The 24233-nt window shown below is 41.3% G+C and overlaps 1 protein-coding gene and 3 pseudogenes across 1 annotated transcript; 3 read left to right on the top strand and 1 right to left on the bottom strand.

The window, feature by feature from the left end:
* Positions 1 to 218: 218 nt before the first annotated feature.
* Positions 219 to 1309, bottom strand: LOC128297716 (uncharacterized; annotated as a pseudogene).
* Positions 1310 to 9375: 8066 nt separating this feature from the next.
* LOC128297707 (uncharacterized) lies at positions 9376 to 11469 on the top strand. Its single transcript, XM_053033397.1, has 3 exons — positions 9376 to 9436; positions 10513 to 11121; positions 11432 to 11469. The coding sequence occupies exons 1-3, from the start codon at positions 9376 to 9378 to the stop codon at positions 11467 to 11469; spliced, it is 708 nt and encodes a 235-aa protein (XP_052889357.1).
* A 2091-nt stretch (positions 11470 to 13560) lies between these two features.
* Positions 13561 to 14507, top strand: LOC128297697 (uncharacterized; annotated as a pseudogene).
* Positions 14508 to 14779: 272 nt separating this feature from the next.
* On the top strand, positions 14780 to 22772 carry LOC128297686 (uncharacterized; annotated as a pseudogene).
* The last annotated feature ends 1461 nt before the right edge of the window (positions 22773 to 24233 follow it).

The following is a 24233-nucleotide window of genomic DNA, read 5'->3' as shown; positions in this document are numbered from 1 at the left end:
GTATGTAGGAAATGCTACCAAAATCTCAACCACAGAGGAGAAAATAAGTTTCTACGACATTAAATGTAAGTTAAAAGCTGTAGGAACTAAAAAAACCGGAGAATTTGTTTTTGTACCTTTAATACACACGTTGAATTCATGAACAATATTATCTATAAATATAAAAATAACTAATAATAATAATGTAATATAAACTTAAAGTAAAAAATATTTTTTAATCAATGCTTGTGTTGTGTGCTTTTACGCAATCCTTTAATTAAAGCCCGTTTTGCCGCATTTTTTCATTTCTTCATAAGAAAACGAGCTACATCTTTCTGTGTAATTGTGGTATCGTTCGTGCTGCCGTGAAATCTAAATAATTCCAAAATGTTTTTAAAAGTCATCATTGCTATTTTTTGTTTTCCTTTGCTAATTCCGGTCCAACTGAATTCAGTTAAAAATTGTTTTGTGAATAGTAAGTCCAAAATTCGATCATTCTATTGTCTGGAGTAATTTCAAAAATATTGTCTTCCAACCATGAAGAAATTTCATTAAAATAACTTATTTCATTCAGATTTGCTTCAAAAGTTTTGATTTCTTCTTCACTGCTGATAATTTCAAAACCTATGTTAATGGTTTTGCGGCGTTGGTTTACGGGAGTTATGGATTTATCTAGTAAAATATCTAACTTTGCGGCGATGGTTGAAGTTATGTGTTCTAATCTGTCCAAACGATGATTGATTTCGGGGTTGAAATTCGGTGTTGTTTTGATCGTTAGAAAATTTATCTTGCGTATTATTGTTCCAGTGGCGTTTACTAAGCTATCTAATCTATCACTAATTGTGGAATGTTGGTAATCATGTAATATGTATTGCCCAGTTTCAGTGTCAGCTTCCACAACAGCGTTTTCTTGTGAATATTGCACTGAACTTTCATTTAACGCGCACTCGAGCTCGGTTTGTAGCATTCCTTCAAAATCAATGTTTACTTTGCTGCGAGAGTTTTGGGTAGGTTTTTTTTGTCTTGATTTTTGGAATTCTACTTCACTTGAATCTGTCGCAGACACCAAACACATTTCCTAAGTGTTCTTATTCGCTTCTGCCAATGCATCAATTCCGGAACGCTTAATTTTGCACAAAATCCTTTCCCACGAATTGGCTGGGATGCTGGCGTCATTTTCGATTAGTTCGTTAAGTCGATCCTTCTGCCGAACATTTGGCCACATTAGGTATGATTTTCCTTTACTTGTTCCTTGCATCCATGGCTCAGGAACTGCTAACAGCTCCTTATGGCCTCTTGCATCAGTCGTTTCCACGATATTGAAAGGCATCTGAAGAAATATTATAGTAATTATTTACATGGAAAACATGGTATTAAGAAAATGTAAATGCACTAACACTTTAACGGTAAAATTTCTTACCTTTATGTTCGTTTTTGTTGAACGCAATGATTCGCTTTTAACACGTTGACTGCCACGGTACATGTTCACTGAACTACCCCGTCAGGCCACCGAATCACTCTTAGAAACAATTGCATTTGTATTCGGTTTTTTTCTCCTCCTCTTTTAAATCACATTCATCTATTCTATTTGTTGTCTCAGTCTCTCCAAAATTTTGTTTGTTGTGCTAATTTATTGGAACATTCTTGGAACATCTCCTCCTCCCTTCCTCTCACAAAAGTCGGTGATATTCCGACTCCAACTCCTGCTAGCAAGGGAATTGGATTTATCAGACTCTGACAATAACACTCCTATGAATTCCTCCGTTTTACCTATAATCAATTTTTCTACTGAGTGCTTGAGCATTTTGAATACTTTAGTTGTACTTCGGATCTTTTAGCGCAAGGTTCATCCCAAGCAATTTTCGCAGCAAAGATGCCATATCGGACCAATGGTCACTTATGCCACAACAACGAGGAAAGGCGTCAAATGGTACCGAAAGCTAGGAATCGAGCTTTATTTGGGAACCTCTGTAGTAAACGCCTTAATGGGTTTTAAAACTGCAACAAAAAAGAAACATCGGCATAAGAGAATTTAGAGACGATTGCTTCTGAATTCTTACAAATACCCGTAAAAAATACAACTAATTTCAGTCCGCAACAAGAACATCATGTTTTAGCCAAACGTCAGGACTCTCATGGGAAAAAATTGCGACGCGCATGCAAACAATGGTAAAACAATAAGAGACAAAATATGGGCCGCTTAAAGGCACGTGAAACTGGTAAAAGATCGTTTACATATCGTTCAAGCAGTCCCGATCAACTTCAACTTTGTGCTGAGTGTTTTAACATTGTTCATCGAAAATAAACGATGAATAAATGAGAATAGAAACATAATAGAAACTCTCTTTTTTACTTAGAAAAAATAACCACAAAAAAGCACCATGAAAGCAAAGGAATCAAATATGTGCAAATTTATCGAGTGTAAATTGTCTGTTTCAACGTGAAATGTGTCAGCCACTATATGGCTGACGTGGCCCGATCGAAAAAAAACCCGTCAGCTACATAGTGGCTGACATGGCGGTCAACGTGTTAAATACGTTTTTCCATATATCACTTCACAGTACTAAACAGTAGAACCAGCAAAGTGATCACTCTAATGTACAGGCCAACCGCAGTTCAATTCCAGACATATAACGAATAACAAGGAATTGTAGATCGTAGAATTAACACACACACTAACGCAACTAACAAAAAAAATCAACGGACATGTATAATAAAATTGAATAATGAGAATAACAGTAACCAACAGGCGCACCGGACGACAAGTCAGGAAAAAACCACATGTTTTTTTGTTTTTTTTATTAGACGTTTTGCTTGAAAAAAAACGAAGCAAGAAAATTTTATTTTGACATAAGACGTTTGAAGGCTGCTTAACCGTCAACTCTACGACCGGATACCCGGGTATGATTTTCGTTTTCAAACTTATATAACTTTTTATTGAAATATGATAGCTATCTGATTTTTTTTACTGTATCTTTAGGAAATTTAGTTCTCTTTCAGAAAATATCCAATATGTGGCATTTGGATAACTGGAAACATTATTTTTTCACAAATTTCTTTTTATACCCCTCATCTCTACGACCGGCATACCCGGGTATCCCATACATTTTGTATGGGGAACCAAAATTTTTCGTCTTGAAACTTAAATAACTTTTTTTGTATAGGAAATTAAAATTTCAAATTTGGAACACAAAAGCGGGCATTAGTATTCTATACAATCGTGAAAAAACCAGAATTTTAAAGTTTATTTAGAATTTTTTAATGGTGTTTTTGTGTATGAAAACCCAACTTTTTGACATGTAGCATTCAATAACTTACTGTGATATATGAACTTTGCCTATTAAAATTCTGTAATAAATCAATTTGTCAGCATATAATATTAACAAAAATGCATATTTCAAGCATATAATTTGTACATATATTGTATATAATACATATATAGAATAGTATATATACAATAGCATATATATTGTGTATAAAACAATACAAAGGATCAGGCGTTCAAAGCAAGAAAACCGTATGTGCTCAACATTCAACAAACATGCCCAAATGAAACAGTTGTTTAACTCTAAATTCCATGCATAATATCAAATAAATATCACACAAGTACAATAAACCTTCACAATCTTCAACATCAAAATTATATGCTTGAAATATGCATTTTTGTTAATATTATATGCTGACAAATTGATTTATTACAGAATTTTACTGGGCAAAATTCATATATCACAGTAAGTTATTGAATGCTACATGTCAAAAAGTTGGGTTTTCATACACAAAAACACCATTAAAAAATTCTAAATAAACTTTAAAATTCTGTTTTTTTTACGATTGTATAGAATACTAATGCCCGCTTTTGTGTTCCAAATTTGAAATTTTAATTTCCAATACAAAAAAATTTATTTAAGTTTAAAGACGAAACATTTTGGTTCCCCATACAAAATGTATGGGATACCTGGGTATGCCGGTCGTAGAGATTAAGGTGTAGATTTGGTTATTGACACAACGGTTAAGGGCCGCTTAAAAGTTCCAGGAACTTTCCGGCTGCTTATCTACTGCAAACGGCGTATTTAAGCAGCGATCTTTAGCGTTTCACAATTGGCTGCTTAAGGTTATTTGGCTATTTGGGGGGGTTTTCAAATTTTTGAATGTCGTTCAAACAAATGACAATTTTACGATAGTCGGTTAACAATATGATTACAATTTGGATTTATTTTCATTTCTTTTCAGCGGGGATGATCCGGAGTCAATGTTTTCTTCTTCGGATATCCTTATATATAAAATACCAGATGATGTTACGACACAAAACGTAGAAGTGGATATAGCAGACATCAGATGCAAACTTGTTGCCGTTCATCCATCAGTTCAACCCAAATCAACAGTTTTTTTCCCTCTTTTGCATACACTTCGGTCCGAGTAAGTGAGTTCAATAATGTTAGTGATAATTTTTACTGATGCATAAATTGTACTCTTTTTAGCTAACTCCAGCAAGACCGGAATACGAGACGATCGTGCTTGACCGTGAGTAGTTCATAGATTATATCCAGAAAGGATCGTATACCTGATTAGTTAGTAAATTCAAATCATAATTGTATTTTGAGTAGTCACAGCAATTAAGATTTAAAAACTAGGAATGCAAGTTGAGGAATAGTCATAATGAACACATAATGAAGCATTAGCAATTTTTTATTTATTTATTATCATTTTTTTCACATTTGTGATAACATTTACAAGAGCTTTTGATCACTCCTTTAAATTTTTTACGCTGCTTTCAGCATTGTTAAGTTTTGTTACAAAGAATTTTTTTATCTTCCTTACCTACTACAAACCCGACTTCCTCATGTATGGCTTTTTTTTGTTAACGGGGAGGGAACCTTCAAAAGGTACCCACCTAGAGGAGCATATCGCGGCTAGACACCGCCCCTCGTGATGGGTTATGTGGGATTCATCATGCAGCTTGGCCCGTGAAGCGAGTCAAGCAGCCGATGCAACCGCACTATACCACTCCTCGACCTGATCCGAACCCTGCCGATGCACTGATGTGCGTAGTACTCCATGCGGGGTCGTGTGTGCGTAGCACCCTTGCTGTTGCGCACTGCTGCGTCGTCCTTTCTGGTTGTCCTCGCTGCTGCTGCCGCTTCGTGTCTTCCGTCTGCTGCTGCTGCTGTTGTTCAGAATCCACCCGTCCGTGGCCGCCACTCTCGGGTGGGTCCTAGCTCCTGCTGCTGCTCTGGTTACTCGTCGCTACCGCTGCTGCTTCTGTTTTCCGTTGTCCTGGTGTTGTTGGTGGCGGGGGGCCGCTATTGCTGGCCCCGTTGATCCGCGTTCCTTCGACGCTGCTGCCGTCGTCTTCTGGCCGTCGGCGGACTCTCCTCATTCCACCTCGCTTGGAGGCTTTTGAAGATTGTCCGTGCGGCCGGCCGGACTGCTTCCCATGTACTGCGGCTGGCACACATTTCCGTGGCAAAGTTGTCCATCGTCAAGCGCATGTGGCTCTGTTGCTGCATCTCGTGTTGTGCTCGGGCGAACCGTGGACAATGGAACATCACGTGGTCGACGTCTTCCACGTCATGCTCATACACCGGGCAGTTAGGCGAGCTCTCCAGGATACCTTTGTTGACGAAGTAGCTCCGCAGGAACCCGTGTCCCGTTAGGACTTGGGTAAGATTGAAATCTATTTGACCGTGCTTGCGGCCAACCCATGAACTGATGTTCGGGATCAGCCTCCTTGTCTTCAAACCTGGCGAACTCTGCTGCTCTGCGCCGGCTGTCCACTGGCGTTGCCAGCGCTCCATGGTCTCTTCTCGCTGCCGCTTCCGTATGTCTGGTGCTGGACCTCCCCTCGCTGCCTTTTCGTCGTGGCAGCGAATGTCCTCCTCTAGGAGGAGAACTAACGGGATGGTGCTTGCAACCACGCAGGCGGCGTCGTATGAAACAATTTGGAATGCGCTGGCCACTCGAAGCACTCCGGTGCGATGCGACCTCTGGACTGTGGTGCGGTGAATGTTCCTCTGTAGAGGCTTCCGTCCCCACGCTGGCGCAGCGTAGCGGACAATGCTATTCCCGACGTTCACCAGGGGTCTCCTTCTGCTGCTTTTTGGGCCACACTTGTTCGGCATCAGGGCGGTCAAGACGTTCGTGATAGGAGTCGCCTTGTTGCAAATCTCCTCTAGATGTCGGCCGTGGTGCTGTTTGCGGCAGAGCTCAACCCCGAGGTACTTGAGCGTCTCCGTGGATTCGATCGTGTGTGTCCCCGCTCGTAGTTGGCCTATCTGCGGGGTATGATGGGTGCAGAAGATCATGTAGCCGGTCTTGTGATGGGCCAGCTGCAATCCCACTCCTCCCATCCAACGCTCGATCGTCTCCAGGTTCCTCGTAGCAAGGGCGCTGATGTCCTGCGTGTCCCGTCCAACGAGGGTGAACGTCACGTCGTCAGCAAACCCGATGATGTCCGCACGCTTCCCGAACAGCTCCAGACGGAGAAGGTCGTCGTACATGACGTTCCACAGTGTTGGCCCTAGAACCGAACCCTGAGGCACGCCCGCCGACACTGGTAGCGAGACCAATCCTTCGTCCGTCTCGTAGTGGAGCGTGCGATTCTCGAAGTAGTTCCGCAGCATCGCCAGGAGGTACGGTGGCGTGTTCCTTCGCTGCAGGGCCTCTCCGATCGCTGTCCAGTTGGCCGTGTTGAAGGCGTTCTTCACGTCGATTGTCACCATCGCACACAGTCGGTCGCCCTTGCCCTTCTTGTCGAGCGCGATTTTTCCGTTGGCGAACACCCTGTTGATGGCGTCCATCGTAGAGCGTCCCTTTCGAAATCCGTACTGGGCGTCAGACAGACCACCCGTCGCATCAAGATGCTCCGTGAGTCAGCGCTAAATGAGTCGCTCCAGTACTTTCCCGAGGACGCTCAGTAGGCAGATTGGCCGGTACGACGACGGTTCCCCGGGTGGTTTCCCCGTCTTGGAGAACAGCACTAACCGTTGCCTCTTCCATTCGTCCGGAAAGTAGCCTGTCCGGATGTAGTGCTGGAACGTTCTCTTGAAGACACCGGGAAAGGCCGTCATCGCCGCTATCAGGGTCACGTTCGGGATATTGTCGTCGCCCGGGGCTCACTGCGGGTTGAGCGATTTTGCAATGCTCAACAGCTCCCTCTCGGTGACGGGAACAGCTGACAGCTGTTCGCCGTACTCCCTCTTGCTTCGCTTGACCGCTTGCTCCAATGCTGCTCTGGCTGCTGTACAGGCCAGCCGTCGTTCCTCTCGCTGGTCGTCCGTCCGTGCTCTCCTGAGCCGTCTCCGCATCCCGATGTAGTTGCGGCGTAGCTGGGCAATCTCCTCGTTCCACCTGTACACCGATCGTCGTCTTCCTCGGGCCGCAGCCAATCTCGGCAACGTCGCGTCGCAGGCGGTTGTCATGGCCTGCGTCAGCTCGTCCGCCAAGAGGGTGTGGTTGTGGATGTCCAGCGAGCCCATGACTTCAACGAAGAGGTCCTTGTTGAAGAATCGGGTCGCCCATCTACACTCCGCCGTTTGCTGCTCCCTCTGTCCCAGGTTCTGTTGTACCGTCGTCCGCTCGACCGTGAACTTGATGGTGTTGTGGTCGCTCGGATTTTCGTCGCAGACGCGCCAGTCGTTGTCTCCCATGAGCGACGGGCTGCAGAAGGATACGTCGACGATGGAGTTGCGACCACTGTGACCGCTCCATGTTGGATGGTTGCCCCGATTCAACAGGACCAGTCCCAGCGCGCCGCTGCGTCCATCACCACCGCGCCCCTGTGCACCCGCTCTCCATCGGTGCTTCTGCGTTCCATGCCCCACGCTCTTGACCAGGCGTTGACGTCGCCGCCAATCACGGTGTCCCGGTTCCGCGGTATCACCGACGCAATCTCTGTTCATTTGCGCCGGAAATCCTCTACAGTCGAATCGGGACCCACTGGTGGTAGGTACACGGAGCAGAAAACGGTGCCACGCATCTCGACCACGACGAAGCGATCCCGTCGATTCTCGATAATGCGTTGGATGGGGTACCTTCCTGTCGATACTGCTGCCACATTGCCCGTCGGGTCCGCAACCCAGTTGCCGTTGTTCTCGGGGATCCGGTATGGGTCCGAGATCAGCACTATGTCGCAGCCTTCCGATTGGGCCGTTTGCAGCAGCATGTCCTGGGCCAACTGGCTGTGGTTGAGGTTCTGCTGGAGTACCTTAACCATTGCAGGGCCGGCTAAAAATATTACCTTGTTATGTCTGAAATTCCTACGCTACGTTTGGTAGTATTCAATGTTATAACAAGTTTTGATCTAAGTTTTAATTGGCAGAAAAATATCTTTATGTGTATGTATTGAGGACGCCACTTCTCATGCTATCTCATTAGCTATCTTGTTCTAATCCTGACTGCTTCAACTTACTTTGATCCTAAGCGGTTCGTGTCTAGGATGATCTAAAATTCGTGTGGCTTTATTGCGTAAGACGTTTTACAAATCACTGTGTCTTAGCTACTTTAAATTGTTTTTGTGTTATTAGTCAAATGTGTCAAACCTGCATATTACATCTCGCCTCTACTGACTTTCCTACTTGCTGCTACAACCAGTCTCGGATTCCACAATTACCTCCTGCATGAGATAATCACGCTTATCGTTACTATCACCGCGGAAAGTTTCATGCAGAATATGCACGAACTGTTGTTGATTTTTCTGTTTTATTACCAGGGGCTTGATAGCTTTCTTCATATTTTGGCGTTCATCTGCCTGGTCGTGCAGGATAAGTGTAGCATTAAGACGATACAGCCATTTTAACAAAGTATCGTAGGGCCACACAGCACTACTCATATTCTGGTACCAGGTACCCATGCCATCGAGGCCTACCTCTACTTGAAATCAAGCATAACAAGGAAGCAGTAAGTGAAGCTTCACACCAACAGAAAATGGGAGAATTAGGTGAGCCGTGAACGTAACACTCACCTGCAGCATATAACTGTTGTAATCCGCATAGGTAACTTTCGAGGAAGACGTGTATACAGACAGTTTTTATGATAGTAATATCAGCGCTAGCGGATCGACATAACCTAGGAGGCCATCTCCACATGGGCCGCCGCGGTACCGCGGAAAACGCATATAACTTGTATGCCTTCTCGTCGCGCTCGGTTGTCAAAATCCAGTTTTACCTCATAGCGTAGTTACCCTAGTTTTTTGTAATCGTTCCGAATTTTCATTTCTTAGTTTGGGAGAGAAAATATCTTGCCGCTACCCTTTGATTTGAGTACATCTTTGAGTAGCTTGGTGTCTATCACTTTGTGCTTGGCTTCAATTTCTTCCCAAGCTCCAAACGTCACACGAAAGGGCGCCCGACGGTAGCCCGACGGGTGCCGAACGGGCTACCGTCGGGCGCCCGAATAACGATGGCTAAGTCTGGTTTTGACAGCGAGGTGGATTCCGAAATTTATATATGCCATGGTATAGGTAATGTTTACAATGGTATAATGTCATCGCAAAATATCATCGCACGGGTTTCCATGATTTGAGCCGCCGTTTTTCCATGATTTTTTTTTGTACCGAGGGCCTTGTTGCCATGTTTGGTCCCATAGTCGTATTCACCTTCTATGTGTGCTTGTTGTGGGGGTTGCTCTCTCTCTCTCATCATTCATCACTTCTTTTTAGACTGAGGGCTAAGCTTGTATACGTTGTAGTACTTTCGTTCTCTCTCTCTCTCGGTGGTTTGCGGGAGTTTTTTTTTGTTGATGTTGTTTTGCAGAGTTGTCAGAGAATACTTTTTAATTTGTGTTCCTTTGGTGTTTCTCAACGGTGTTGAACTCGTCGCATCGTGTTATAACGTTTCAGATAGGCTAAAATGGAAAAGTAAGTGCGAATACAGGAATGGTTCAACAGTATTGGACACTAATAGTTCATTTTTTTCGTCTATATTTTTAGCGCAAAACGGCCAAAGATGATGGTAAAGGTGATTGATGGAAAGTGCATTCTAACACCATTGAAACTCCAAAATAATGGCGAGCATTTTAGTTTCGTCATCATAATCGGGACATGTCTATACGTAAATATCATATTAAAAGTTGTCACTTCGCGACGGCGCGACTAATCTAGGGACGATCTGCTTGCGCCGCCGTAGCTACGCTAGCGACCAGCAGAGGGCGCTGGTTCGGACCTCGTCGGCCAGGACGCGAACGTTGACGTCAACCGAGCCGATGCGACAACCGTCGCGCGCTAGAATCCTTCTTTTGGATCCTGACCGGCGAGGCAAGCGGACAAATTTTCAGCCACCACCACCGAACACTATCACCTCGTGCGAATCATTGTAATAAAGAAAAAGTTTAAAAGAGCTAAAAAAGCCGTGTGTCGATCAGGGTTGCGTTAGCAACAGAAGTGTTTGTACTTTATTACATTCACAACCCCGTGCAACAAACCTAGTTTTGCACCAACAGTTAATGCAACAAATGGCACCCAACACGACTCTACTATCCAGAACATAACACATCCACTAGAACAACAATAATGTTTTCGTATTTAATGCATACTTTTAGGCAAACAAATCGCGTTCCGTAAATCAGCACGCACAACGCAGTCGTCGATTGCTACACAAACAATTTCATCCGGCGAAGAGAATGCGTGCTTTGGCCAAATTCTTAATAAACTCAACGAGATCCAACGGAAACAGCTAGTCACAAACAAAAAACTGTTGGAAATGGACAGGCAAATGAAACTCGTTCGTGCGGAGCTAGACCTGCTGGCGGACAGAATTGCTCCCAGGGTTGGCGTTGTACGAGCAAACAGTTTTGAATTCGAACCCATAGGATGTAAGGAAGAATTGGACGATTTTGAGCAAAATCTACGAGGGCAAGAATTCAAAATTAAAATGCGTCAGTTTGTAGATGCCAGGCTGCCAACTGAAAGTATTGAAGCGCGCCTACATGCCAGCGTTGACGTCCTTTTTAAACGCGATTTTGTTGTAAAGTTAAGCTGGACAGGCATGGGTCATCCGAACCCAAAAATAGCGTTTAAGGATTATAATAATGTACTAAATTTTTATATATACATTGGGACATGTCATGGTTTTAATGCTACCGACATTAAAATTAAATCATTTTTACAAAATAAGTTTAGACATAGTATACAAAGATTAAATTTAGTAGGTGTTGTTGATAAATCAACGGTTAATTCAACTGACAGCTGCCCAAGTCGACCAAACTGAGGATTCGACGACAGATGGCGCTAGGAGAGATCGCGATCGGTACGATAACGAGGATTCCCGATTCCAAGGGGGAATGACCGAGTGGCCTTGATGGAAAGGACTCGACCGGCAACCGGCACTCTACCCAAGGAACCCGAGACGTCGACGTGATTTTTTAGCGCCGTTTAAATAAACTTGGATAGTTAAAATACGCGATTGTCTCACTTTAATATAAATCGGGTGACAAGAGTCGGTTGCCGCCGTGGCAACAGGTGTAGTGAAAACATCTTATCATAGGCATAGCAAGTAGTAAATTAATTAGAGAATCCAGGATTCATTACATATCTTTAAGCAGTTAATGAACTATTTAGGAAATATTTTTTGTTATTCTTTATTTACAATTCAATATCATATCATATCGTTATTCAATATCATATCGTTTTATTAAAAAATGTTTTTTGCTATAAAAAAGGTATTTTATTTTAAACTAAGGTATGTATAAGGGGTACAAAGAAATAATCATTTTCCTGAGCAAGCGGTACCATCACTAATTTACATTTTATATCCTGGCCCCCTACTATTATATCCGTTTCTTCTAAATTATTTATATTCGCATGATGTATGTTGATAACCTTCGAATTGAAGGGATAATCGAAAGCATCGATTGAAGAGGTTTTTTTTGCAGATATGTCAATGCTATTTTATTGTAAAACTGCATTTTCATATTTACAAATGCTACCTGTTTTGGTTTAAAACCATGCATTGCGTTGATCAATTTCCGGCAACTTGCAGTTAATTACTTTCCGTATTATATCCATAACTCCCTCGATTGACTCGTATGTTTGATTTTTTTATATGGCCCAGCGACGTAAAACATCTTGCACCGAAAATACGTTACCCATCTGACAGAAAGTAACTCACGACGCTAAAAAATCATTAGTAGGCGAAGTTAGTCGCCTGATTTTTCGGAAAAAAAACCGAAGCTACCCGAACGTTTGACCATCCGGATCCGATGGTCGACCGTTCGGGATCCCATAATTCCCATCTGGCAAAAGCCGATGATTTTATATTGACCTCTCGTTTTTTCATCGTTTCCTCTCGCTCTAATTGAGTGAATTCGGCCGTTCGGGAGCCGAGGTGAGTAGTTCTATGTATGTGTTAGTGTAAAATTAGCCGATCCGAACGATCCGAGCACATTCTCGAATATTTTTTTCCTTTTGTTCCACACGATCGTGTCATTTTGAGCAAAGATCTAAAAAATGAAAGAAGAAGTTGTGTGTTGCATCGGAAACGAAGGATTGGTTTGTGGTATAAGTGCGGGAACGATTTTAACGCGATAGATGCAGAATTTCGTTCCTCTTCCGGATATTGGTAAATATTAAATAGTGTAGTTCTATTTATATACGTAATGTAAAGTGTGTCAAAGTATATCAAATGCGCGAAATAATAATTAAAAAGATCGTAATCGTAATTTAAAGTGTGTCAAAGTACGTCAAGTGCGCAAAATAATATTGTGTAAAAAGTGCGTTTGTGTTTTTGTTAAGTGTATAGCACGGTCCAGTTGTGGCTAAATTCTTGGCTGGTCCGTGTGTCCTAGACAACGGTGAAGTCGGCACATGTAATCTTAACGTATGATTTGTTTTTCGTTTATGTCACCTGACTTAATGACGGTGACAGCTCGGTGACGGGTGACAGTGCAGCATATCCACTAAATAAATTTGTTTGGCATAGAGTTTAAAGTGAAAGCGATCGGTTCAAGGACCAAAGATTTTTTTTTCCCGGACCACTTTTACTTGTGCCACGGAACACCAGTGGTCCGCGGACTATAGGTTGGAGATCACTGATGTAGATGATAGTGCCGCTCGTCTTCAAACGATAGCAAAACCAATTTCCATCCGTGCTGTAATCTCGTACGCAGGGCTGTGCCTGTCGGACTACCTTTGATTCTGACAAGTCAGAAATGAAATGCCAGGACATTTACTAAATTAAAAAAACACAACTATGTGATAATATAATGTTACGCAGGTGGTGCAGCGGTTGCGGCTTTGCTACATTGCAGGTCCGGTTCCAAATTCCAGTTTAAAAAAGACGGACTGCACGCAAGGGTGAAATTCTGAACAAAACAAGGATGATGTTATCTCTACAACATAGTGTTACCCATCAGAAAGTGTGTTAATTAATTTTGTGTGGAATAAAATTAATGAAATTGTGAGGTTTTAACTGAGTATTTAACTGATGAATAATAAATAGTTGTTCGATAATTTAATCTGCTAATGCAAAAACCGAACTTAAATGCTAAGAACAAACTAACATGGCTGTAATGGAGTGAATAGTTCAAACAGAACTTAAACAAAAACTCACGCTCTGTCTCTTAATGAAAGAATTTTATCAGTAAGAGACCATGGACGAATTGTAAGTATGAAGCTAACGGCAACAAAACGCTGTGAGATCGTAATAGAAAAACGATTTAATTTACGTACTAATTAATTAACGCACAAAAATATTTTTAGTGCTTCTGCATAACGATCACGTAGCCGTAAAATGAAACTAACGTAATCGTTTCTTACACGCCCGGATAGTATAATCGCGAGTGCAAGCGTTAACAGAATGAAAAGCTCGTACGCATGGTCATGTTATTTTGTATTATATATAAGATACTATTGTAAGGAGATTGAATATTTCATGTTCTTCTTTTAGATTTAGAGCACCCATACCTGACACCAGCGCAGCAATTGAAGGACCACGACCAGGAACCAGCAACGCAGAGCACGGAGGACAAAATTGCATGGATTTTAATTTTAATAATGGTGGAGGGTATAATAATATTATTAACATTAATATAGATACCGACCAGGAGGACATGTATTCGGACGGGAACGACTGTGCCGATTTTGAAGAAGATGCGGTCGGTTGGGACGATGCGTTCGACATACCCGATGACATGCCTTAAATGGACTGTCTGAGATATACCTTACTGTATCGCATCAGCTTCCCCCTTTCGACGGTCAACATGATGCTGGCGATCCTACGGAAGAAGCTGAATTTAGATCTTCCCAAAGATGCGCGGACGCTTGTAAAGACACCCACTGGGGTTGGGAAAATTATAACTCCCATTCCTGGTGGTGATTTTTGGTATGGAGGTCTTAAGCCGGTCCTGACCCAGCATTTGCAGTAAGTATTTAATGATCCAATTTGTACACAACATAGAAGACTCATTTTCGTATATGATTTTAATACAGGAACGTCAATCCCGAAGTGACCCTTTTTCCTCGGACGTGTCAATCGACGGGCTACCACTTCACCATAGTGGGCCAACCCAGCTTTGGCCAATACTCGTGCGAGTGGTAGAGTTGCCAAAGCTACCGGTGATGGTGGTTGCTACATTTAGTGATCCATCAAAGCCGGAAAGCATCATCCCGTTTCTTCGGCCGTTTATAGATGAGCTGAATGCTCCCCTGCGAACGGACGCAGGGTTTCGTAGTCGAGTGTGTAAGGACCATCATAAGTCTTGGCGATCACCATTGGAAAATTTAGACAATTTTGATATGATCAAAGGTGTTGTCTCCTGCGATCGTCTACACCTAATTGAATTGGGTGGAACCCGGAAAATTTTGCGGGGTATGTTGGATGGAGACTATCCAGGGGTTTGTGAAAAGTGGTCCACTCGAACGAAGAAAGTTGCATCGCGTTTTTTGTTAAGCATACAGCTTCCTTCGTAGGTGCATCGGCGTATGCGGCACCTCAAACATGTCACCTTTTGGAAGGGAACGGAATTGCGGTCCTTTCTACATTATATTAGTATTGTGGTCATGAAGGACTTTATGAGTTATCGCACATATCGTCACTTCCTACTCTACTTCTGCGGAGTGCCAATATTTTCTTCATTGGCACATCAGCGACTTTTGCCTCTAGCAGACAAATTCCTTCGCTTATTCCTGAAGGAGTTTGGCTCGATATATGGTCGTGCCTACTTGACGAGCAATATCCACAATCTCCAACACGTGTATGGAGAGGTTGCGTTGTATGGACCGCTCGATGGGTTCTCAGCGTATCCCTTCGAAAATCATTTGCAATTGATTAAACGCTGGGTCCGTTCGGGCACCAAATGTGCGCAACAAGTGACAGCCCGATCAGACGAACTTGCACGCGTCTATCGGGCTGTTAACGTAATTGCTCCACAATATCCTAGATTAAAGGTAAATGGTGATGGTGTAAACGTGACCGCCGATTTTGCCTTAATGCCAACTTTAAAGGATCAATGGTTTTTAACCAAAGACAACGGCATTGTTAAATTTTTAGAAGCAAAGAAATCTTCTGCGCTTCCCATCTCCGTAGTTGGAGTCCGGTTTTTGTCAGAGGCGGAGCATTTTAACGTATCTGCGGACGACAATGCTTTTCCTCCATTGTCGTCCGCTGCTCTGCACATATATGAAGTGCAAGAGAATGCTCCGTCCGAATGGTGGAAGTGCCATGGACTGAAATCAGGCGCAAGCTGGTTGCAGTCCGGTTACCTACCCACTGCCTTAATCCTAATTCTACACAACCACTTCCACGTCCTGCGCCTTCATTCCTCTTCTTCATACTTTCATTCTTGACTAATCACTCAACTTTTGACTAATTAACATTTTAATTAATTCCTCCATCACTACCTACTAATTCATCCATACTATTTCAACTAAAACACTAACAAACTATTAATAATATTTGCGATAGGTTGTTCACGATAAAATTTGCTTACAGTTTTATATTATAGGAACTTTCTGTGGCCGCGTGAACTGCCTTATTTAATACGGGAGGTAACAAGTGGTAAGTTTTGATACTTCCATTGAATGGTAAAAAGATTCTAATTTTAAGTTGCAATGTTATGGTTTTAATTACAGACACTTTCATCGCGATTCCGGTACATCGGTGCCCAGTTCGTAGCCGACCCTTTTAACCGCATGGATGATCCAACCCCATTGGACATGGAACTTAAATTCCTTTCTAAATTAACCTATCTAACCACTTCTTCATGTTGATTAGGTTTTACACGTGTTTTAATATAATGATAGGAACGTAGTTATAAAATTAGGCACATAACTGAATAGGAAGATAGATAGATAGTAAGGTAGGTAAGTAGGTAGACAGGTAGTTAGAGAAAAGAGTAGACAGAGAAACAAAGCAACATGAATAGGTAGCAAGGTTAAAAGTTAGATATTTAGGTACAATGTTAGTAATAGGTAGAAATAAAATAAATATAAATATATTTCCTGCATAATGATAAATATGTTTATGCAGGAAATTAAAATTCATAATAAATAAGTAGGTAATTAAGTAGTTTGTTAGTTTGATAGACAGATAGAGAAGTTCAATCGATCGATCGATCGATCGAATAGATAGCTGTTAAAATAAATTGGTAAGTAGGTAGCTAGGCAGGTAGAAACTTTTTTGGGGTTTGTAATGATTTTATCTTTAAGCTTGCGGGACACCGTGATCTGTCCAAGCCTTCTCCTAGACGTACGCATTTGTCCTCTTGGTTGATGACTTTGGTTTGTTTTGGTAGTTGGATGTGGTGTGTTTGCATAGCAGTACTGCTATGCGCATTAACAATACTAAAATTACTAACAATACTAACATGTTCGGTAAGAGGCAGGATCCGAAGCCGGAAGGATGCATATCAATTACAACATACTTTAATTATGAAATACATAATTTATCTCTTTTAAGGCTAATACAGGCTCTCCTCCCTAACTCCTATTCATTACGTCCACGACGTAACGAATGTCAACATGCATTGTTAATAGTTTGCATGGCCAAAATGAAAGGGGGACCACCATAATTAAGACACTTTAGTGAGCTTCATTGATCATTGTTTCAGAGCTCACTTTAGTCCAGACACTATGGTATCAATTAACAAATTGGTTACAATTAACAACAACTTTTTCCGTTTTTATAATTCATTTTTTTAATATAGTTGTGGAGTAATATAATAACATATCAGTTTTATTTCATCCATGATTAATTTTAGTAACAATGTATTAACGATAACGCCGTAACGAAAAATGCATAATCCTAACTAACTAACTAAATCATGAAATTGCCTGGAAATTAATAACTCTAACAATGTTAAAAACTAATCAACCAACACTTGTACTTATTCCTAACTAACTAACTAAAAAATGAAATTGCATGAAAATAAAATCAACCAATTGCGTCCAGCAACCGCTTCTCTACAGCAAAGGCGATACCAATAGCTTTTTTTAACACTGTACTTTTATTCTTAAAGCAGAGTGTATATCTCGTGTTAGGTGAAAAGAGGGAAGAGTTAAAAAAACTTCTATTCTCGGCCTAAGCTGGTTTTCGAAAAGACCCTAGCTGTCCCTGCGCGCTGCTTTTATCTGCGCTCTCTCCCGTTTTCCCTGAACGGGAATACGTGAGAAGAACGCACGATCCTGCTACGCAAGCGCCACCTAGCGTAAACTTACTGAACGAGGCTGCTGTTGGTTTAAATGAACCGTTGTTCGCAACACAACCAATACCTGTACTAATACCTAACTAATCTACAAACTAATTTCAAACAATTTATATTTCTTTGCGTTTTCTGATTTTGCACGCACTTTTCATAAAATTTTTTATATTAAGCCTACGTTTAGCTTTATATACTTTTACTTTAATCAACCTCTCCAACTCCATTACAAATATGCTGCACCCGGTATTGACTGCAACCAGCCACAGGAGACGTTGCAACCTTGTATATTTTTTTAAACCTATTTTAGGCCCGTTTTTCCCACCACCCATCCAGCAGCATTTTGTTAAAAACTGGTCGTAGATTAACAGCATCGCTCACGCGGTTTGCTGCGTCAAGCGCCTGTATTCGACTGCACAATCGCCTGACCGTGCGATCCATATTTCCAGCCACTGCAAGGAACTCATCCAGTCTGTCCAATTCTTCAACTGTTTTAATTTGGTCGATCGTCCCAGTATCGTTGGCCAAGCCACTGCTGCAAGGTAAGTTTTCTGTATGGGCTCTAACACCGCCTCTTAATATATCCGTCTGGATAATTTTTTGAGTTAATTTGAATAATTAGCCGTTCATGGTCGTAAGAGCCCCTTCTGTTGTAGCCTGATTTTGTTTTAATGTTTCTTGTATCCCTTTTAAAGTTTGCTTAATTTCAGCCGTGTTATATCGTGAGGCAAGGTTAGGCGATACTTCGCGCAGTGGATCGTCGAACTGAGAGATGGAAGCCTGTGCTGGAAGTGAAAGTGAAGGAGTTACAACATACGGGGAAAATGATGAAGAACAAGATGGAAGGACAGGAGAATTCAACTGATGAGGCGGTTCAACTCGGGTGTTGAAATACACCAAAGGTGGTGGTAACGAAGATCCAAAGGCAGTAGTCGCGGGAGATGGCGTTCCGTAGGTTAACGGACGGTGTTGAAAAGCTGGCGACAAAGCGGTGAGTGTTGAGACGGTTCCTGTGGTCATGCTACTGTTGGCAGCAGTCGTGATTGAAGGTGTTGCAGCGGAAGATGTATTTTGTGGCATTTCATCTTGTGAAACGACGGAACGATAGCAGCCAAGAGGCAGATGAAAACGCCTAAAAATTGATGCCGAGGGCAGATTTCTGGCATGTGGGCTTTGACGCGTCTTTTTTGGTGTGACAACCAAAACAGCAACAGTCCGCGAGCACAAATACCAACATCAACAATAACAATACCCACGGTAGGGGTCTGATAATTAATTTAGTTTCGTATAACGGTCGTATAACGACCCCCTAGATGAGTTATCCAAGATTTTTGAAAAAAAGATTTTTTTTTCTTTTTTTTACAGTTGGAACAATGTTATTTTTTATTTAATTTATAGTATGACGGCAGTGCCGTATTTTCAGTTGGAACAATGTTATTGTTACAATTAATTTTAAACATTATAACTCATAATATTCTTTCATATCTTCCTCACTGGTGTTTTCATCCCCGTCTTCACTATCTCCATAAATTGCATCATCCTCAGTGCCATCAAGATTGTTACTGATTCCGCAGTTTTTAAAGGATTTAATAACAATCGCTTCAATGATACGTCTCCATGCAGTAAGGACCCATTGACATATGTCTGGAATGATGGGTTTTTTATTCTTCCCGAAGAAGACAGATTCGAATCAGCCCTCATTGTATCCACTTACTCCATTCTTCGCTTATCAAACCCTTATACGGTAGTGGTTGCAGCAGACTGGTTATACCTCCATGAATGACTTCTAGAAACGTTTTTGCTTAGAGGAACAATTTATTTAACTTCTGCTGGTAGACGACCTTTAAATGCATCCAGTACTAGCATTGCTGGTTTTTCATAAGAGCTCCAGCTCTCTTATTCCAAACAATTTTAAACCACAGATTCATCCTTGTCTTATCCATCCATCCTATTATTTCAACAAAACGACCTTTAATCCTTAAAGCTAGAACGGAAAAGTTACTACCCTTGTATAGCGACCCCCTTAATTGGACTTTGGTCATTTTTGTCGTAAAAGGGGGTTATTATACACGCTAAAATACGGTACTTTGGAGTAGTGTCAATTAAACCAACATTTTTCTTTCAATTTAGCAATGGATGAAACAACAGATTTTCTAAAACTAAGCCAGCAAGAGTAGTACAGGAGTAGGTGTATTTCAGACATGATAATTAACGATAGTGGAGAAGAGGACGATAGCCTATTTACACCAAACGAAGCGTATCAAGCAGATCAAGAATTTGCCATTGATTTTTGGAAGATTCTGATGCAGAAGATCTACAGGTAGCAGAATTTAATCCAGAAGATTCGGATAGTGAAAATGTTTTCTTCGAGTAAACTCAAGAATATGCGTATTAAGCGAAAAATGATGTTGTTTGGCTGAGTAAACCACCAAACCATCGTAGTGTAGCATATCTGCTATACAGTCTTAAAAACATTCACCCCATGTCTTATGTTGAAATTCACCCCATGCTCCTCTATCAAGATATTAGAACCAGAACTGCAATAAACAATTAACGCAAATAGCATAAACCTCAGGCGCAATTAAATCAAACATTAATCGCTCACAAGTTACAGGTACTCATTCAATGCACACAAGTTGCAGGTACAAACCCAATAGGCAAAACATAAAAAAACATACACCATAGAAGCGTCGACCGCGCAAAGAGCTTACGCAAACCCAATCCATACCCGATCAATACGCAGCGTCAAAAAAAACCCATCGCGACCTCATTGCAAGACAGTACAGGTGCGCTTCACGCCAGAGTTGCAACCTTTGCAATATAGCAATAGACCCTATTGCTTGACTTGGTTCAAGTTAACAACAGGAAACGACCTGTCCATACATAGCTTATATGAAACAGAACTAAGCCGCCCAATAAATAAGAACTAGAACTCAAGAAAACAATTAAACCAACCAATCAAAATTCAGACAAACAAAAGCATCAAATTTCAACTAGTTCGATATCTAGGTTAATGGAAAATTCCATCAAATTTGTACTCACGATGTTTACCCGTAATTATGTTATAAAATAAAGATTGACAATTGACTAGGCAGTCACTCGGAGTCACTCGCAGCTACGTGCACACGCTGTTACTGTCGTAGTTGATCGTTATGCTCAACTAAAGAAGTCTAGTGTTTTATTGGGGACTCTGTCCCTATCCGTACTGAAAGAAATGTAGACCTATGGTGTGTTGTCCCGTGGTGATCCCGTATGACCGTGTTGTATTATGGGACAAGAAGTTATGTTACAGAGCTATGAGCCCACCTAGTCTCTTTACCCACTTTGGAAGATATGATCAATAGCGGTGTTCAGACGTACGTAGAAACAGGCGTGATCGAGCGTGAACGCTGTCAGATTTCACGCTAGTGGATTCGCTGTCGTCGAATCCTCAGTTTGATCGACTTGGGCAGCTGTCAGTTGAATTGACCGTTGATTTATCAACAATCAATCATTGCTTGCTTATATGAACGCAATAAATATATATATATATATATATATATATATATATATATATATATATATATATATATATATATATATATATATATATATATATATATATATATATATATATATACATATATATATATATATATATATATATATATATATATATATATATACATATATATATATATATATATATATATATATATATATATTCAGAAGCTGCAAATAATATGATAATATATCAATAATAAATGTATTTTAAAAATTCATATTTAACAATAGCAATATAAAGAATACAACAATTACCAATAAAAAAAAACAAAGCAAAAGAAACACTATTCTAGAGTTGTTAAGTAATGCGCAATATGGTTCCTTATTGACAATAAATCTAAAGAAGGCCTTTGCACAATACCATTCAAACTCATTATTGCGGCTGTTGCTCGAGCCTCAGAGGGGGTATCACCAAATAGCGTATTATTTCGCACATTTCGTGTCTTTGGCATGTGTTTATCTGCACAATTTTCCAATGTTATTTTCGTTGCAAATTCTGTATTCAATTGCATTGTTGTTAATAAGACTCGAAATCTCGTACTTAAATGGCCAAACGCAGTTTCAACCGGAAGGCGCGCACGTGAATGACATGTGTTAAATATTCCTTCCGGACTGTCGCTACGCAGGTCTCGGGTAGAGTATGGTCTCAAGCAATATTTTTTTAAGGGAAAGGCCTTGTCGCCAAGAAACATGTATGGTATGTTAACCGTATCGTTGGGCCTAAGTTTGTCCGCGTTAGGAATATTGAGCTCCTCTCTTTCTAAGCGGTTGTATAATTCTGAATTTTTTAATACCCCTCCATCGGAAATACGACCCTTGCAGCCGACATCTACGTATAGGAAGTTCACATCCGAAACTACTACAGCCAATAGGACAATTCTGTAAAAGCCTTTATAATTGTAGTATGATGCTCCACTTTGTGCTGGAGCACGAATAGCTACGTGTTTTCCATCCAGAGCGCCTATTGCGTGGGGAAATCCATATTTGCGATTGAAACCATCGCTTACTTTTATCCATTCTTCTTGTGTACTAGGAAGCTGAAAAAAAGGAAATAACCAGGGGTTTATTAAAAAAGGGAAAAATCTGAAAATATGAAACATCTGTAATGTTTCATAACATAAAATACATAAAATAACGTTAATAACTAGCATATCTTTTCCAAAAATTCTTTTTTTATCTTCTAGCTTCCGAAAACTCGGTTGAAGGCTTCGGAACGTGTGGATCCATCGCAGGATGCAATGATGATGGAAGAATGGTTGGAGGATCCAGTATTAGATACTGCTGCGCCGGAAGTGGTGTTGGAGGAGGAGGTGTTGGAAGAGGAGGTGGTGACGGAGGAAGAGCATCAACCAGGCCCATCCCATCAGCAATCGGCGGTACGATCAACCCGTCAAAATCGACGCGAGGGGAACTCCCGCATCGATGAGGAATGTAGTGAGGCCCTACAGTCGTTGGTTGAAATGAACCATGCAATTCTGGACCACCTGAATCGTCCAGAAATGCACTATGTGTCGTCATTGCAAGAAAAGCTGAAGCAACTTTCCCCCCGAAAGAGAACGGCTGTTAAGATCAAAATCGACGCCCCGGTAAACCAATATCTGGAGAGAGAATTGGCAAATCAATAGTTGATTTGGAAGATCTTCGGGTGGAGCACATGTTATAATAAAGAAATAATTTTTATTGATTATTAGTGGCAACTCGCGGGACCACTTCCTACCAGTACAAAACTAAGTGTGAAATGAATCGCCTAATTCTATGTTCCCTGTTCTTTTATACCTTTCGGGAACTGATTGCTATCTATTGCGAAACGTGGGAATCGCGCATAAAGTGGATGTGTTGGCTTGCGGAGTGTCGGGGGTTCCCCGTCTTCTTCCGTAGGGGACCTGCGTTGATCGATGACTGGTGTCGTGTTGTATGGGGCTAGCCTTCTGACGAACGGATGAGAGTCAAGTGATAAAGAGTGCAACCGTTTCCGTAGGGGAGAAGTTACAAAGATCGGCGATAATGTCGTCTAGCTCCACTGATCGGATGACATGCAGACGAACGGATGTGAGTCAAGAAATGTTAATACGATCACACGTGCAACGTAATTATATCCTGCATCATACGCTGATGCCATACCATGGCACTACCATCTATCTGGCTACATCCGCTAGAAAGGCTGGAAAAATGAGTTGTTGAGTACAACATGATTTTTTATCTCATATTTTTAGTTTTGTCGTAGTTCAATACCCATGGTTAAACTTTACGACGTAATGAGCTCGTCTTTGATCCCACCCACATTTAACAGACTGACAGAGTGACCAACGCACATACCAGGCGATGGAGAATGAAAAACTCGCAGAACCCTTCTCTACCACTAAGGGTCTGTGCCACTGTGTTGGGTGCGTACGCAACCGGACGCTCAAGTGGACACCCCGCGAGAAGTCTCTTGTTGGTTGAAAAGCACAAGAGCGACAAGAAAGAAAGACGATCAGGGATCGTTATACTCTTCTCAGGATCAAGAAACGTAAGGCAGTCGGGATTAAACGGCCAAGGAGGTGTGATGCAACTGCACACAGTTTTAATAAATACAATTGTTTCATTATGTGGAACCACAACATTGTGTCATTTTTACATTTTCGGCTAGCCAACATATCACCTTTGTAAAACTCTGTTACATGAACTTTGCCCAACACTGACGAAACGTTCTTAGTCGCGTTCAGCGTAAGATGCTCAGAAATAAAGCGTAAGAGCATTGTAGAGCGTGTTTGGCTTCTACCAACCATAGCTGCTCGTGGATAACATAACATAATCATAAGTCATCATAAGTCCTGCATTCATTATTCTGCACCTTCTGGAAGTTGCACCTGTTTCTTTCGAACCATAATCTAAACCATAAACGTTTGGATACTATATTAACTACTATTCTCTTTGCATAAGGACCCACTTGATCATATGCCTATCAAGTGAGGCTTACTTGATTTTACCAAGTATCAGGGAAATCTGTCCTAAGGGTATCTAACTGAGAACTTTGAATAAAACGTATTTCTGTAACATAAATCTTGTTTTTAAATGTACAGTAAACCAAATAAATATGCTTACGT

This window comes from Anopheles moucheti, chromosome 2 (genome assembly GCF_943734755.1).
Source record: "Anopheles moucheti chromosome 2, idAnoMoucSN_F20_07, whole genome shotgun sequence".
In the NCBI taxonomy this organism is placed as follows: Eukaryota; Metazoa; Arthropoda; class Insecta; order Diptera; family Culicidae; genus Anopheles; species Anopheles moucheti.
The sequence above is the reverse complement of the archived record's forward strand: the minus strand, read 5'-3'. Positions and strand labels throughout refer to the sequence as shown.